This window comes from Enhydra lutris, unplaced genomic scaffold (genome assembly GCF_002288905.1).
Source record: "Enhydra lutris kenyoni isolate GAN:26980312 unplaced genomic scaffold, ASM228890v2 scaffoldscaffold38, whole genome shotgun sequence".
Lineage (NCBI taxonomy): Eukaryota > Metazoa > Chordata > Mammalia > Carnivora > Mustelidae > Enhydra > Enhydra lutris.
In genome coordinates, this window is record NW_019154122.1 from 3,177,933 (window position 1) to 3,195,382 (window position 17,450).

A 17,450-nucleotide genomic window follows, 5' to 3' on the forward strand; every position below is an offset into this window, starting at 1 on the left:
CCATGAGGACAGGACGACAGGGGACCTTCCTAACTAGTCGATCTCTTATTCAGCATGGGTGATGCCAAAGACTGCCTTTGCCAGTGGAGGCTGTGGTTCGCGCAGGCCCCATTCACAGCCTCCTTCACCTCTGCAGAAGGCCTGAGTCCGGCCAGCACGGGGCCCCAAGAATGTGGTGCTAGAACTCTTCCACCAATGCCTGCCTGGTGCCCAGGGACAAGTCACTTAACTCTCGATGCCTCATTTTCCCTCCCTGTGAGACAGGATAATAGGACCCACCCCATAGCATTGTCGTGAAGGCTCATTGTCAAGGACCGGGGATGTTGTCTGGCACGTAGGAAACACCTGCTACTTGGGGGCCATTGTTATGATTTGGGGGAATACAGAATGATCGCTTTCTGACCGCCTGCATGTACCAGGCAGCCCGGGAGGCACCTTGAGACCTGAGCTCAAAGCCTCCCAGCAGTCCCGCGAGGAGGGGTGGGGATGCTCGTGAGGAGAGGCATTCAGACGTGGGCTAAGTGACTTGTCGAAGGCTGTGTGCCAGTGAGCAGCCAGGCTTGAGTCAAAGCCAGGTTTATTTGCCAGATTCCCAAACCCAGACCGTCCCTGGCCCTGCTGGAACTGGGCAGAGGTGTGGCTGCCCGGAGCTTGCTCTGGGTGAGACCGTGTCTGGTGCAGCCCTGGAGGGCGGCCAAGAGGACGGGGCGCGGCCCCGAGGACAAACCCCACGTTACTGAAATGCCGCATGTGCCCCCCCCCGCACCCCGGTCTGCGTGGCTGTCTCTGTTTTGTGATTTCGATCTCGGCTTAAATGCTACCTCCTCGGAGAGGAGGGCATTTCTTCTGATGCCCGTTCTGAGGCTTGCCTCCTCCCTCCCAACCCCTGTGTTGTTTGGTTGGTTTGTGTCAAGGACCAGAGAGTCTGGACAGCAGACTGAATCCTGGGTCTGCCCCTTCCTAGCGAGTGAGCCCGGGCACGTGCTTGACCCCTTCCCACGCCTGTTTCCTCCTCTGTCAAGTGGGGATGTGTGGCCCAGCCTGGCCTCCTTTCTCCAGGGGCCCCTGAGAGGACGCAGGAATACGGGGTGGAAAAGCATCCTGGAATGGCGGAGTGTGGTTCGGAGGTGGCCTGATGGCTTTATGATGTCAGAAGACAGCTCTGGCCCCGGTGAGTGCCAAGGGAGTGTGAGCAAGGCCCAGTCACTTGCCCAAAAGGAATACTTTTTCCTTTTAAGGCAATGAGCTAGATATTTATATATTGAATTTTAGGGTCTGATTAAAACCGACCACTGAATGCATTTGTCTGGAAATCAAGTCCCCAGCTTTGCTTTCCAGCCTGTCGTACCTCTCTACACCCCACCTCACTCCACGCTTCTCTGAGCCCTTCTGCAAATGTTCACTGAGCATTTGCTGTGGTGCGCCCCTGGCCAGGTGCCGGGAAAACCGTGGTAAGTAAGGAAAAGCAGACCCATTGTGTACCACCACATGCCGATGGCGGGGGAGACAGACGGGAAGGACAGGATCAAAGACATAAGGCTAAAATCCCAACCAGGGAGGCTTGAGGGCCATGGTGTGGGGGGTGCGTGACCAAGTGAAGAAGGTCAGTAACAATGAGCTAAGGTCTGAAAAAATGGTGCAGAGAAAAGCAATCCAGGCAGAGGGACCATGTGTGAAGGCACCTTGTGCTCAGGAAGAACAGCAAGAACTCTCCCTCCAGCCTGCCTCCTGCACTTCCCTCCCCTGGGACACCTTTCTCCCTACATGATTCCATCTCTGTTTCTTACAAGTGTCTCCATTCTCCAGAGTCAAACTCAAATACTTCTTCTTCCAGGAAGCCTTCCAAGATTTGCCATTCTCCCATTCTCCAGGAAGCAATGATCTCTTCTGCTTGTGATCTCTCTCCCCTCCCTTCTACCTCCTTGGGCCCTCATTCATGCCACAGCATTGTAGATGCTGTGTTGTGTCTCATCTTCCCAACCAGGTCATAAAGTGTCAAGGGCAAGAACTGCCTCTTCTCCAGTGTAGACTTACAGTCCCATAGTGCTGTGTTTAAATCCCAGTTGAGAACACTTAGTGGTGGCTCTACCTCTCTGGGCCTCTGTTTCCTCATCTGGTAAAGGGGAATAAGGTGGTGAGGGCATGGTGTCGTTGCATGGTCCCCAGCTGGGCTCTGACCATCTGAGAAAGAGTTAGCTTGTCTAGGGGCTTGAAACAAAGAGGAGGGAGAAAGGGTATTTATGACCCAGAAAGCCTCAGGGCTTTGAGGGCATACACAGGCTTAGATCCGAGTTTCCAAAATCTGTCCAATAGTAAGAAACACTTGGGCCCCTCATTAAACATGCAGATGCCCAGGGCCCACTCCTGGAATTCGGATTCCACAGGTCTGGGGCGGGGTCCAGGAACCTATGTTCTGGAGAAGCTCTCACAGGGTTCTGATGCACAGTGTGGTGGAAAAATTGAGGCCCTGAGGGAGGCAGTGCTTTCCATGAGTGTGATGGGTTGGATCAGTTTTCTCGGTTTCGCCTCTTGGAACAGGATTATGTACTGACACCCCTTGCCAAGTCACTCTGCAGGGTTCATTTGCTGTGTGTGACTGCGCCACAGGCATTGGAGAGAAGTGTTTGTGTGTCATGGCTTGGCGCGGTTGCTGGCGCTCCCAACATTCACCATGACAGAAACAAGCCTGGGTGGTGGCGGGTCCAAGGGGAATGGGAGACATGTGGAACAGACTGAAGCCAACCCACATTCTGGAGTCCTGCCCAGCTCAGTGAGCCCTGCTGCAGATTAGCTAAACCTTAGCTGCCCCACAGATGAGTGAGTGAGAAAATAAATATTTATTGTTGTAAACTACTAAGGTTTGGGGTGGTTTTGTTATGCAGCATTACCGTAGTGATAGCTGACTGATACACTGAGGTCCCACAGCAAATGAATGGCAAAGTTGGGATTCAAACTCAGGTCTGAATCCAGTGCTTGTTTTTCATTGCTTCTGTCTTTCAATCCTGAGGCTCCCCCCACACCCCACACTTTCCTTTCTGGAAGCCCCTCACTTCCACTCTGCCTCATCTTTATTCTCTGGGAACATCCAGCTCTAGAAAGGAAGGCTCCAGCTTGTCAAGCAGCCCAGACTCTACCCCATGCTGCTAATAAGCTGAGGTTTCTTGAGTAGACAGTTCTACCCCCTCAGAACTTCTACATGGGTGCAGAAGAGGTCCCTAGAGCCAGAGAAAGAACTCCCACCCCCCACACCCCCTAGACCCTGGGAGAGGAGTAGGAAGCCTAGGCTTCCCTACCTCAGGGCCCTGGCAAGCTGGAGAGCCTCCCAGCTGAGGCTTCGTAATCTGTTAGGTGTCTTTGCCAACTGTTGGCTTCGGAGGGTTCTCTTGCATTGCCTGCCTTGAGTCAACTCCCTCCGGACCTCACTCTGAGCGGGGGCTTAAACGTACCCACGACCCTGCACAAACAGCAGGCACACGCTCACAACTATGTCCTCTCCGCCACAGCAATACCGCAAACACTCAGGAACAAAATCACACTCCTTCTCGTACACAAACACATGGATAGGCAGGGCCACGTTCAGACACATGAATTCATGCTCCAACACATCCCATTCCAAGCCCCTCGGCTTCAGACACACCCATGCTCTTGAATGCATTTATAAATAAGAAGCCACATGGCCACAGAACATGCGATCCCAATCATAAACACATGGTCACCCAAACACATAGGTGACACACCCACACATTGTTACGAATGAGCTCACCCACACACACCATCAGACCCACAGTCTCACCTCAAGGTTCCTTGAACATATGCTGGATTGTGCCCAAGCACTGGAATCTGGTAGACCTGTCCCTTACCCTTCCTGCTTTGTGACTCAACTTTTCTGAGCATCATCTGTAAAATGGGGACATGGATGCCTCCTACTCAAGGAGGCCAGGGGTATGCAATGAGGTCATGTATAGATAACACCCCTCAACCAGGTGAAGCTGGTTGGCCCCTCTCCTTCCGTGTCCTTGTTCACGTGCTTTCTCACTCTCAAAAGACATTTCTTTCTATCACTCCCATAAACATTTCACTGGTCCTTTAAACTTCAGGCCAAATCCTGCTTCCTCCAGGAAGCCTTCCTAGACTTCCATCTCTGGATTCCCGGAGCACTTACGGTGTGGGTCCCACTTGACATCTGAAAGACGAGGTGGGTGGCCCACTCACCCTCTCTCCTGGAGTCTGGCCTCCCTTGGCTCTTCCTTGGACAGGGTCCAGACCATGCCCACAGCAGGGGCTTGCCAAGGGTTGTTGAGTGAATAACTGAGGGGCACACTCCAAAGGTACCATGAGGTCCTTGAAAATCTCATGTGGCCCTTGGCTGGGGATGAGCCTGGGAAGTGTCACAGGAGACCCAGGGGACGGTGGTCTTGCTGGAGAGAAGGGGTCAGAAGCCTAAGAGGTGTGACTGAAGAGGGATGACAGTAGTAGTGAGACTGCAATGTTTGGCAACTTTATTTGCCATGAAGGAAGTAGGGCAGAAGATGGAGGGCAATGTAAGGTCCCAGAAAGGATGAGGAAAGATGAGCTGAGGGAGAAAAGCTTGTCAGAGTGGAAGTGGGGTGGGCTGAAGGCTTCCAGAAGGCACCTATGGAAACTGCTGGATATCTACTGACCATCTCCCCACCGCCACCTGGAGAGGACCACATGGCCCAGTCTCCTTTGTGGCCTGGCGAGGTCACATGACCAGGTTCTTTCCAGGGGATGGTGCACAAAAGGGATAGGTCCTCTCTCTCCCACCCTTCCTGCAGACAGACACACCTGGTGTCTCAGGGTGGCTGACACCAATGGAAGAACCTGGATCCCTGCGTCTCCAAGTGGATCTGACCTGCCCACAGGCCTGGACTGCTCACCTCTGTCAGAGGGAGCCTTCAACAGTGCACCCTGAGGTGCACAAACGACAGCAATTGCCATGACCACATGTCAAGGCAGGGGTAACGCGTCCTCTCCCAGGCGAGCGCAGCCTCGGAGCCGTGGGAGCCACTCCACAGAGGGGACGGAGGCCCTGACCGGGGCCGGCAGGGTACCCATTCGGGTTCATGGCCCTGCTCCCCCTTAGCGGGCATCTGAAGCACTTACCTGCCTGGTTGGTGGTGATGTTCACGGAGGCGAACTGAGGTGAGAAGGGGCTCTGGTCGGTGACGCCGTTCACGGCCTGGATCTCGAAGGTATACTGCGTGTGGGCCAGCAGGTCGCTGATGTAGATGCGTGGCTCGGTCAGGCCCAGCTGGCGCGGCGCATACTGCACGTTGTCCCCACAGCGCGTGCAGGCACCCCGGCCCGAGCCACAGCTCTTGCAGATGATGTTGTAGACCAGGTCCTCACGGCCCCCTGAGTCGCGGGGCGGGGTCCACTCCAGCATGAGGGAGGTCTCGTTGACGCTGGAGATCACCGCCTGGGGCGCGGAGGGGATGGCTGCGGGTGGGGAGAGGTGTCGGTCAGTCGGGGCTGCGGAGGTCCGTTCCCAGGAGACGGCTCTCTATCCCCTGCCCTGGCTCCAGCCCAGGGCCCCCAAGGCTTCCTTCAAATCCCTTCTCCTCTCCATCTTCCTGTGGGATGCTTCTAGAATATAACTCTCATCATGCTGCACATCTGCTTAACACTCTCCCCCTGGCCTCCAGCCTCCTCGGTGTCTGTTACAAGGGCTGGTGTTCGTGTGTTGGGGGTCATACCCACCCAAGATCTCTTTCCCCTTCTTTCTTCTAACAAAACCCAATTTTATTCAGGGTGGCAAGATGTCCAGCTAGAAGGCTAATTTCCTAGCCTCCTGTGAGGAAGGGCTGGCCACTGACACACTGTAGAAGTTGTCGGTCAGGACTTTTTCTTAAAAGGAGACCGCTATAAAATGTCCCTTTGTCCCTTTCCTTCTTCCTCTTTCTAGAAGGTGTGTGATGGCCAGAGTTTCAGCAGCAATGTTGGACTATGCAGCAATCCAAAGGGTAGGAACCTCACATGGAGGATGGCAGCCCAGAAAGAGCGAGCCAGGTCCCAGAGAACTCCATAGATTTGCCACAATCTCCAGGACTGCCTCTCTTTGGGGTTCTGCTATGTGAGAGAATAAAGTCCTATGGTTTAAGCCACTGGGGTTGGCTCTCTGGAGCTTACAGCTGAATTTTGTTCCTGTCTGTACAGGGGTGGTAAGATCGCCCTCCTCGTCACTCCTTTCTTAGAGAACCTTGGCCTGAGATTCAGGCGGCTGATGCCAGGTTAGAACACTGGGCAACCTTTTCTGTCACAGACACCACCTGTGTTGGTTCTCCTTCTGCCAAGCCTCCCACTCACCGTCCCTTTGTGAATCGAGACCTTGACTTCATCCTCCACGTGACTGGCAGGAGGAGGGATGGAGCCAGATGCCAGCTCCACGGTCGCTGTGTGTTGGCAGCACAAGGACCCCAGGATGGTCCTTTTCCAACCAGTTTTTCATTTCCCCTCCCGCCAGGTGCCTGGCCGCTCCCCGAGCAGGAGAGGCTGGCTGGAGCCAGGCCACCGCCCACCCCTTGCTCCAAGCTTTCCGCAGCGGAGCTCGGGACGCAGGGGGCCCTCGCACACTCCCGGGGCCCCGAGCGTACTTGTACACGGCATGTCGAGGGGGTCCAGGTCGGCTCGGTAGTAGCCGTTCCGGCACACACAGTTGGTCGCCCCCTCTGAGGTGGTCCGGCTGTTGATGGGACAGTGCGTGCAGGCCTCGTCCCCCTGGTTGGCCTTGAAGGTTCCAGATGGGCAACCTGGGAGAAAAGACAAGGAGAGTCTGGGGAATCCAGATGAGGAGTCGGGGGCCACAAGGCATGGGGAGACTGTGTGGTCTCTCCGAGGGGCTGCACGGCATCACGGAGGGGCCATGCAGGGCAACTGTTGGGAATTCCCATCTCCTAAGGCTCTTGGGGGTCTCCAGACTCCAACAGGGCAGTCCTATCTGTGCCCAGAAGGTTCCAGGCTGCCTGGTTTCTTGTCTCTGAAGCTGTCTATGGCTTCATCAGGGGCCGCTAACAATCCTTCTTCCCCTTTCCCAGGCTGGCTGTGACACCACTTCTAAGGTCATTCCTGACTTATTCTGAAGACTCTGAAGAGGTCTGGGGCAGGACCCAGGGCCCAGTCTTGCTCACTGATGGCTGACTGAGTCCTGATTCTTGTAACTAGATCCCCAGCTTCCAGAGAATCATGATGATTACGTTACAGCAGAAAAGTCCTAGCACAGCGCAGGCCACATAGAAACGTGATGGAGTACAGCCAAAAAGAACACTGTCTTTGGAAGTAGACCTGGGTTGGAGCCCCAGCTTGGCCTTGGGCTAGCCGTGGGGCCGTAGACAAGCCGGCTAAACCATGCTTAGAATCAGTTTCCTTATTTGTAAAATTATGATCCTAAGACCCATTTCTGAAGGCCACTGGGGGAATTTGGTCCCGTGTGTAAGGCACATGGCAGGAGGTCTGGCACAGTATAGGGGGTGAATAGTGGCTGTTATTACAGAAGGGGTTGGACCAATTTATTCCACCAAAGGGAGCCTGCAGTACCAGGGACAGCCTGCAGAGGGAAGTGTTTGCACTTGATGGGGCATTGGGCAATCTGGGCTGTTGCAGGGGCTTTGGCCTTCTTCCCTGCTCTGGCGGGATGCTCAGGATGTGGGTTCAGGCCCTGCAGCTCAGGGCTTAGGTTCTACAAACAATGACCAGACCTGTGTGCAAATCCACACTACCCTAGCCCTGGGCTGGGCATCAGGAGACCCGGGGTCCAGGCCCTGCCCTTTTCCTGGCTTCTGTTTTTTCTGCTTCCTGGGGTTCATCATCCCAGCACTGCTGTGGAGCCTGGGGAGGGGAGATCACGTAAGGGGTAAGCGAGAAGGCAGACAGGGAAGAGCTTTGCAACAGGCAAGTTCCTCGTTGGGGTCAAAGGTGGCTCAAGCGAGTACAGGCTAGGGGCGCTCGCCTAGATCACATTCCAGGCCTGTGTCACCTGTGGCAAGCGACTCCACCCCTCGGAGCACCCATCTCCTCCCATGTAAATGGCGAACATCAATTTCCCTAAATTATTTTTCCAGCCCTGATCTTTAAGCTTATCCTCCATGTTCAAATCTTAGCAAACGGCCCTCCCCTCGGCCCCTCTACCAGCTTCAGCCTCAGAGACCCCCGCCCTCCTTGGTGCTTACATGACTCGAGTTCAGAAAGCTTTACTCCTCTGCCACAATTATTCATCAGGGGGGTCTCCTGGCCATGCTCGTGGCCCCCTCAGGACAGGAGGCATGTCTGATTCACAGTTCCTTCCCCTGTGCCCAGCGCAGAGCCTGGCCGGCACTCAGCACACATCTTGAAGCTGCCTGCTAACGTGGGAAGGGCTTGGGCTTTGGGGACCACGAGAGCAGAAAGGCAGTGAAGACTGCTGGTTAGTGCGCCAGTGGCTTGGCAAGTCCCAGCTCTGCCTGTGCCAGCGTGTGACCTTGGGCCAGTCGCTAGAGCTATTTCCTCATCTGCAAAATGGGGACAATAGTATTTATCTCCAATTGTTGCGAGGACTATGTTGGTTAAATTTAGGCAAAAGTGCCTAGAACAGTTCCGGGCATTACTGAACTGTATCCGGTTCAAATACCAGGCTGCTGGGTGACCTCAGACAAATAGTTCAACCTCTCTGGGCTGAAGTTTTCTCACTGGGATGACAGCATCTAACCCATCAAGTGGCCACGAGGACTCCACGTGAGGGATGGTGTCTGGCATGGGGCGGGGAGAGGCTACAGTCATAATCTCAGGGCTTGCTGGATAAAACAAGTACTCAGTACATATGCCCCGGACATTTCCCCCCGGGACACTAGAAAACACCGTGGTGCCTTAGTTTACCCGCGTTTTGGAGGCGGCCTCCAGAAGGCGGCAGCCAACTTGACAAAGACACTAGCTGATGCCCCCTTCCCAGGCCCCATGGGGATCTCGGGTCCAGCTCCAGTCCCGTCCTTAAGGAACTGGCGGCAAGAGCAGGGTCAGGACTAACCACCCAGGCTCTCAGGATGCCAAGGAGGACGGCGACGAGCGCTCTGGGGCTTATTAAGCCTTCCACTGCACAGATGGGGAAACCAGGGCTTCAGAGTGTAAATATGAAACCGCCAACACTTATTGAGTTTGTATGAAATCCTGGCACCTTTCTAAGGACTTGACCCCTAGTAACCCACCTAGTCCCTACCCAGCCCCGTGATGGAGGGAAGGTTATTGCTCCCATTTTCAGACGGGGGCGTGAAGGCACAGAGATAGAATTCGTTTGCTAGGATATGAGCTTACAGTGGCTCCGTCTCCAGTGGTCTGACCCTCAAGGCTTCCCTAACCACCACACTACATGGCCCTGTGCAACCTGCGTTCTTCTCAATGGTCCATGAGTGCTGAGAGGGGATTGGCAGCTCTAGTTCTGGGGGCCTGCCCAGGGCTCTCGCCACTTTGCTGCACTCGTTTGGGGGTCCTGAGTGTTCCTGCCCTGCGTCTTCTCACTTTCTTCTCAGGCATCAAACCCTCCCTGCTGGACGGCTGAAGAGGCAGCCCACCATCTTGGCACAATCCGGGCTGCAGCTCTAGCTCGAGTTAAGCAGCTGATCTCTGTGCCTCAGTTGGTTCTCCTGTAGAATGGGGGTACAGGGCTCCTGTGGGGATCTAGGATCATCTTAAGAGATGCCAAAAGGTTTTGGTCCTAAGATCAGGACCCCCCCCCTGGCTCCCTCTCAGGGGAGAGCCTGCCTAGCTTAGCTCATTTCTTCCATTTGCTGGCAATTCCCTGGGCCCAGCTAGTGGGTGGCTGTCCACTCTGCCCTCCGTGCCGTGCCAGCCCCTCCATCTGGGCCTCCTTCCTGGCTGTCCTCTCCTGTCACCATGTCTTGGCCCCATCTCAGACTCCTCAGGCTGCCTCCTCCAGAAGCCTTCCCTCATTAGATGTGCTGCCGGCCACCCTCTACCCTCTCCCTGAGTGTCTATGTTTTCTTGATCTATCAGCACAGTGCTCCCCGAAAACCACTCTTTCATCTGGGAAGGTGAAATCATTCTCCACCCAGTCACCAGGAACCCCGGATACCTCCTCCCTACCCTCACCCCCTGCTGCCAATTACCAGGTCTTCCCCCCCTTCCCCTAGCTGTGCCCCATTCTGGCTCTTCTCCACTGCGGTTCTACCCCTGCGGGCATCCAGAAAGCTCTTCCTACCGACTCCTTAGCCTTGCGTGACCATCTCGCCTCCTCCTACCCATCCCCCCACCCCAGCCAGCTTTCTAAAGCACACACCTTTCTGTGTCACTTAAAAACCCACAATGGCACACAATGGAATATTATTCGGCCATAAAAAGGAATAAAGAAGGGCTACGCGCCACAACATGGATGAACCTCGACGACATTGTGCTTATGAAAGAAGCCAGACACAAAAGGCTACACAGTGTGTGCTTCCATTTATAGAACAGTGTCCAGCAGAGCCGTCGATACAGACAGGAGTAGGTTAGTGATTGCCAAGGACCGGGGAGAGCAGAGAATGGGAGGTGACGGCTAATGGGTAACAGGGTTTCTTTTTGAGGTGATGAACATGTTCTAAAATTGTGGTCATGGCTGCAATTCTGGGCATACACTAAAAATCACTGAATTGTACAACTTAAATAGCTGAATTCTATAGAACGTGAACGATGTCACAATACAACAGCTGTTTTAAAAAAAATCTGCAACAGCGCTCCAAATGCCTCAGAGCCTCCAGAACCCCAGCGCGGACGCCTGCCCCTCTCCCAGTGCCCACCACCCCCAGCCTCATGCCTGCTGCTCCACACCGTCGACTACGTATGGTCCCTGCCCAGGTCCAGCTCCTCTGTCCGTCCTGCCCTCACTCCCATTGTCATCAAACTCCTACGACACTTTAAGACTTGGCGCAGGTACCACCTCTTCCAGGAAGCCTTCCCTAAGCCACCATCCAGGTGCCTATTTTATTTATTTATTTATTTATTTATTTATTTATTTTTAAAGATTTTATTTTTATTTTTTTTGACAGAGAGAAATCACAAGTAGGCAGAGAGGCAAGCAGAGAGAGAGAGAGGAGGAAGCAGGCTCCCTGCAGAGCAGAGAGTCCGATGTGGGGCTCGATCCCAGGACCCTGAGATCATGACCTGAGCTGAAGGCAGAGGCTTAACCCACTGAGCCACCCAGGCGCCCCAGGTGCCTATTTTAATTACTTACTCGTGAATCTGTAAGTGCCCGGCTGGACCTTCGGTTCCCAGCAGGATGCCGGGTACCCGGTGGGTGAGGAGCTGGAAGAGTGTCCAGCTCAACCACCTCGTGTGATATTTGAGGAAATGGAGGCGCAGAGAGGACCAGACACACCTGGCTCTTTGGCAGCAGAGGCTGATTCTGATCCCGGGTATCCCGTGTGACTGTGGGGTGTGAGGGGCCTCCGCTTTGGCCAGCCACCTCTTCCCCCCCCAGAGAGGTCTGGAGCAGCTGCCTGCTCTCAGCACCCAGTGCCCCAGGGGCCACGCTGCTCTGACTTTTCAGCTGGGAGGGCATCTAGTCCTGCCAACGGCTGGGTTTCAGGCACAGAACTGGGGAAGTGAACAGACCTGGCAGCTGTCCCTCCGGCAGATGCCTTCCCTGAGCCTCGGACTCACCTCTGGGAAAGGGGCTGATGACACCTGCAAATGTGGGTGTGGCCAGGGTCTCTGTGTGGGTCTCCCTGCCCCACTTGGCCTCCCTACCCATCCCCCATGGTTGCCGGGGAGCTGTGATTAGAATGAATCAGACTCACCACACTCCGCTTATTTTACACTCACCCAGGGCTCCTCGCTGCCTTGAGAACTACCCCACACCCAGCCCTGGCCCACGAGGCCCGCCAGACTGGCTCTGTGGTCTTCCTGTCGCCGCTGGACATTCCCTTCGCTCAACTGTGCTCCAGCCCCTGGTGGGCAAGAGCGCTGTCCCTCCTTCCATGGCTGGTCTTCTTTCATTAGGCCCCCAGTTAAATGTCACCTCCTAGAGAGGCCCTCCCTGACCACCCTGGTCAGAGGGATTCTCTCACGACACGGTCTCAGTCTCTGTTTCCTTTGTTGCCCCTCGTCACAAGCTGTAATTATCTTAGAAAGCAGCTTATCAATGTACGTGCTATCTTTCCCCTTCCTTAGAAGTGCCTTCAAAGGGGAAGAGGAACCAGGCTGGTGTGGCTCTCATTGGTTCCCTCACTCCTGGCAGACTGATGGGACCATAGTAGGTGCTCAATACACATGCTCGTTGTATGAACGAATACGCCCCTTATGGGTGTCCTAAGAAAATGTGCGGCCAGTGAATGCCACGTTCAGTGCCACCATGACCATGTGGCAGTTTCATCAGGCTGCAGAGCTGCTCAGATCCTGTTCCCTCTCGTCCTCACTCCCCATGGGTCATCCCAGGAGACTGCCCACTATGGTGACAACACATCTCACTTTTCAGACTGGAAGTCCCGTGTCCCAGAAATGGCCTCAGTCTCTGGTAAGCCTCTGGTACATGTCTCTGGCCCTATCTGTCACCTTTCACCAGTTCGCGGTTCCCTAGATGCCCTGGCCACACATGCGAGTGTGCGCACACACGCGCGCACGCGCGCGCACACACACACACGTCCCTTTGCCTGAATGCCCTTCTCCACATCAAGCCGCCCCCTGGGATGGGGTCTGACATGGATGCCTTGGGGAGGCCTGCCTCCACCAGCTACAGCAGACGCCTCCGACCTCCACTCAGTACCCTAGACACACACACTCTGGGCAGCCGTGTGCTGGCCCACGGCTATCTGAGGCGGGGAGTGGGGGGAAGCCCTGATTTGTTCTGTTTGCCAATTTCTGTGGCATCAAGGCTCCCAGGGCAAATTTCAAGCTGCCCATCTGACCTAACTGACCACTGAGTTGGGAAGAGATGAGCCTAGTTGGCTCTTGTCAGCCAAGCTGGCGCCAACTGGCTTCATCCTACCACGGACCTAACCCTTCTGTGACTCATCTCCGTGCTGCCCACTGGTGGGGGAACCCTGCTGGGGGAGGGGCTGGGCCTTTCATCCCCACCTCTCTAGCCCCTAGTGCAAGGTGTGGCACATCGTAGGTGCTCAGTCAGCTCGGTTTGCTAAATGAAGGCAGGTCTGTCTCCCCAAGTGGATAGTGAGGGACTCAAAGGCCGGGGCTGTGGGTCTGATGGGCTGATCTGCACACAGAACTCACAGCAGGCACTATGTAAATGTCAGCTGTTATTACTCGTCAAGCTGGCAAGGACAATCCGAATTCCCAGGGGTCACGTGCTCTCCAGGGGCCGAGCCCAGTGCAGGTGACTTGCACGGATTCTCTCATGAAATCTACGTGACTACCCACCGAAGTGGTACCATTATCACCCCCCCACCATCTTACAGATGAGGAAACTGAGGCCCTGAGGGGGCAAAATGACCGTGTCAAGGTCACAGAGCTACTAAATGGCAGAGCTGAGCTTTGACTCCAAGTCTTTGTGATTCCAAAGGCCTCGTTCCCAGGCACTTTGGACGTAGAAATCATCGAGTGGCTTGAGGGTCAGTATTGGAGACCATTCGTCAGGCCTACGAGGGGACGGGGCTTGCTGTGTCACTCAACAAGACAGATGCAAAGCCTGACCCCCCAAACACAGGCCTTGGGACTGAAGCGGGCAGCCAGCACGTGCCTTCTGCAGACGCCCAGAGCCCTTGGCCAGGCAACCCAAGGCAGGGATGGCAGCCGGCCGGGAGAGGGAGGGAGGATTAGGGGGAAACAGATTTTCTCCCCACCTGCCCCCTGGGCTCCGGGGATAGGTGATAATTGACCGAGTGAGCCCCGAGTCAGGCCGAGGCAGGGCTCCATCTGGACCTGGCATGGCGGGGCCGCTAATTGGCACTGGGTGATCCTTGCAGCCTCCTTGGCAGGCCTGCCACCGGGCTCCTCACTCTCTTCCCAGAGACGCAGCTTTAATCCCCAAACCACTGAGGGCACAGCAGAGTCCAGCGCTTTCAGGCTCCGTGTGCCAGCCTTGGTGGGGGAGGAAGGAGCTTCTCTGCCTTCCTGGGGGTCCTGTGGAGCCGAGGGCTCTGTCTGGGCAGAGGTGGGCTCACCGTCTAGCTCCTGGGAACCTGAGCAGGATGTCCAATGGAAGTGGACCCGGGTGTAGACCGTGGAGCTGGCTGCCAGGGCTGAATCTCGGGCCTGCTAACAGTGTGACCAGGGGCAAGGTCCCTCGCGCTCAGTTCCCTTGTCTGTGGAATGGGGAGAAGGATCACACTGACCCTCTATTTGGAGAGAGGATTGCATGAGTTAATCTAGAGAAAGCACGTGCATTAGCACCTGCCTGGGTGACAGTGAACACGGCACAGGTGTCTGCTGTACTATCTCCGTTCACTCCGGGCCCACCACTTGCTGTGTGCTAAGCCCTGGGGATGCAGAAACGGGGAAGCTGTGGTCCCTGACCTCAGGCGCATGGGTCCAGTTGGAGAGCTGGTGAGTTACGAATTTATCTAATAGGCATGTTATTAAGCCCCAATTATATGTCAGGCACTGTGACATAGAAACGAAGGCCCAGGCCTTGGCCGAAAGAGGCCATGACTGAGCAGGGGGCCGCACACCTTCCTTTTAGCCGCGCCTGACTGCTGGCCACTGTGGCTGGAGGGAGTGGGTTCCTGGCTAGCTCCGCCCTGTTTGACAAGCAGCTGGCTCACTTTCCTGCCTCAGGGTCTCCAGGACGTTCTGGGTTTGGGCTGGGGAGAGGAGTTTGAGTGGATGGAGAAGAGTCCTGGGTCCAGAGAGGGGAGGCTGGGCTCGGCTGCCCCTGTGGCTTCCTGCTCTCTTTGCTCTGTGAGCCCAGACCCCTTCCTACCTACTCTGGGTACGGCTGGACCATCTCTAAGGCCTCTGCCACCTGTGAGACTCTGGCCATGGAACCAAGAATCCAACCCTGAGTCCTATGTTCTGGTTGAGCTGTGGGTAAACTGATTTGATTATTTTTAGGGCTTTGCACTCTGAGTACATCTGGGCTGAGCAAAAAGGGTTCAGCGGCCTTCCTCATGCAAAGTGACTTTTGCAGTTCTCATGCTTCCTGCTTTTGCTGCTGAAGTTAAATGCATTGAGTCAGTTGCCCTGGTCAGATCTGGCCAGGGCAACTGAGGCTCTGTGCCATGGGCACAGACATGCTGGAAGCAGGTGGCAAGCTTCTGGGCTGGGAGGAGCTTCTGATCACTGGGTACCTGCCATGAGCCTGGCCGGTGCTGGGCCAGCAGTTTCCCTTGCTCATAAACTCACTCAGTCCTCACCATCTCCCTGTATAGCAGGAGGCATCATTCCCATTTTAGAGATGAGGAAACTGAGGCTCATAGAGAGGGGGATGCCTTGTCCAAAGTCACGCAGAGCCTGTGCTCCCACAGTCTATGTTCTTTCTACCTCCTGCCTCCGAAGCCCTCGGTGTTCTAACTTGACGAAGAGTGCCCCACCCCCCGCCCTTCCACGGTTCTCCCTCGCTCCTCCCCTGAAAAGGGGGGGCCCTGCTTGGCCAGGTTAAGTCCAGGGAGTGCCTCAGGCTCATTCCCCTGCTGTGGTAGCTCCTGCGGGACCACCCAGGGGATGTCAGTCATCTCGCCACCCCCCGACTTCCCTCACATGCCCAGGCTACCCCTGCCTGCCCCTGATGGGTCCCAGGCTCTGTGGATCCTTGCCAGCAGCTGGCAGAACTACAGAAGTCAGAAGACAGCGGCAGGAACTGTGTTAACACGTCTCCCCTTTGCCTGAGGGGGGATCCCAGGGCCTCCCAAAGCCAGTCGCCACACTGGCCATCTGTGGCGTTCCCTCCTCCGCTCAAAGACCCTTCCACGGCTCTCTGGTGCCTGTGGCAAGCCCAGCCTTCTTTGGCCTCTCCTCTACGGACCACCTTGCCAGCCTGTACCCTCAGAACCTCCGAGCTGCAGCCTGGGCCCGGCCGCAGGAGGTAGCTTCCGGCTCTCCCACAAGCTGGGTTCCATCTCCCATCTCTGGGCCTTTGCTCAGGCAGTTCCGTCTGTCCCAGTGCCAGCCTGGCTCGCTCCTTTTTTATCCTTCCAATCTCGGCTCCGCCCAAATCACCTTTTGACCTTCTCCTGGGATGCCATCCCCAACCTGGTTTGGGGCCTCTTGCCTGTGCTCCCGAAGCACCTGTGTTCTGCCTCTCCCGCGGTGTGATTACATGGTTCTGAGTGTCTGCCTCCTGCCCTTGGCTGTAAGCCTGGGGACAGCTGGTACCGGCGATGTCTAGAACCTCCCAGCCCCAGCGGCTGAGACGTGATGGACAGAAGGCCTCAGAATGTGTGTGTTGATTGACTGATCGAAGCTCAGAAATATGGAATCTTAGGTTGAAGGTCACTCAGCCAGTGTGTGGACCGGAGACTTGGTTCTAGGCCTTTGGAGCCCCCAGACCACATCAGAGGCCCCAGAATTCCTCCCTCCGCCCCCAGAAATGGGGGCTCAAGCCATCCCACCTTCACCCTTCTTGGCACTTGGCTGATACCTGTCTCTACCTCCTACCCTGCCCGCCCGGTTCACTGCCAGGCAGGCCCTCTGGGACACCTCCCTGAATGACAGGCTACAAGGCCTGTAGGTGCCTCAGGCCCAAGGCTAGAAACACCAGAACTTTCATGACCATTGGGTCTTTTGATGGCTACACCCCAGCTGTATTTGTGTGGTGTGTGGAGCAGGATGGTGCTCATCGTCTCCTGGGGAGCCAGCCTTGAACCCCACAACCAGCGCAGGCAGGATTCATACCTGATGTGTCCAGCTGCTGGGTCCTAATGTAGGCCTGGGTCCCGGCTCTGGTCTGCCTCCCTTCGTGCCGTCCCCACGCAGGGGCTGAGAGCTCCCGCACGCCCCGCAGGCAGCCCCATTCCTCCAATTTCCTCCCAATTAATCAAGCTCTGAACTTTTTAATTATCTGCCTGCAGGGTGACTCCCCACTCTGGTGAAGCAATTAAGGACACTTTCAAGTGCTGAGTGGCTGCCGGGAGGCAGCTCTGACCAGGCCCCGACAGAGGAGGTGAGTGGAGGGAGCGGCTGGTGACAGGACGAGTGGACGGGAGTGCCCTTGGGCTGTGAGGCTGCTGGGAGGCTGTCCTGGGGTCCTGGCCTGGGCCATTGCAGGAATCTGGGGCCACACTGTCTAGGGCCACCAGCCATGTTTGGTAGCTAGAATCTGGCTTCGTAGACCCCACCCAGCGACGGTGTGCCAAGCACTGGGTTAGACACTTAACGGTCGAACGGCTGCCTCACCTTGACCCTGGGTATCGGAAATAGAATTATGTCTCATTTACAGAGGAGGAAACAGAGGTTCAATAACATTTCAGAGATGCAGCTGGGATCTGAAGGTAGCTTTGAGTCCACAACCACTTCATCTGTTGTCTCTTGGAGATGGATGGGTATGGGCTGCCAGAGTGCCCAGGGTCACTGAGGAAGGC

General features: G+C 55.7%; 1 protein-coding gene across 4 annotated transcripts in view; it reads right to left on the bottom strand.

Annotated features, from left to right (window-relative positions):
• Positions 1-17,450, bottom strand: part of LOC111154676 (EPH receptor B2) — a 120,664-nt gene that overhangs the window by 36,104 nt on the left and 67,110 nt on the right. For all 4 annotated transcript variants that reach the window (XM_022514489.1, XM_022514487.1, XM_022514488.1 and 1 more), the window contains exons 3-4: positions 6,615-6,770; positions 5,125-5,460 (exon numbers count right to left, since the gene is read on the bottom strand). In XM_022514489.1, the coding sequence (XP_022370197.1) occupies positions 5,125-5,460; positions 6,615-6,770 (492 nt within the window). The remainder of the gene's footprint in view (positions 1-5,124; positions 5,461-6,614; positions 6,771-17,450) is intronic.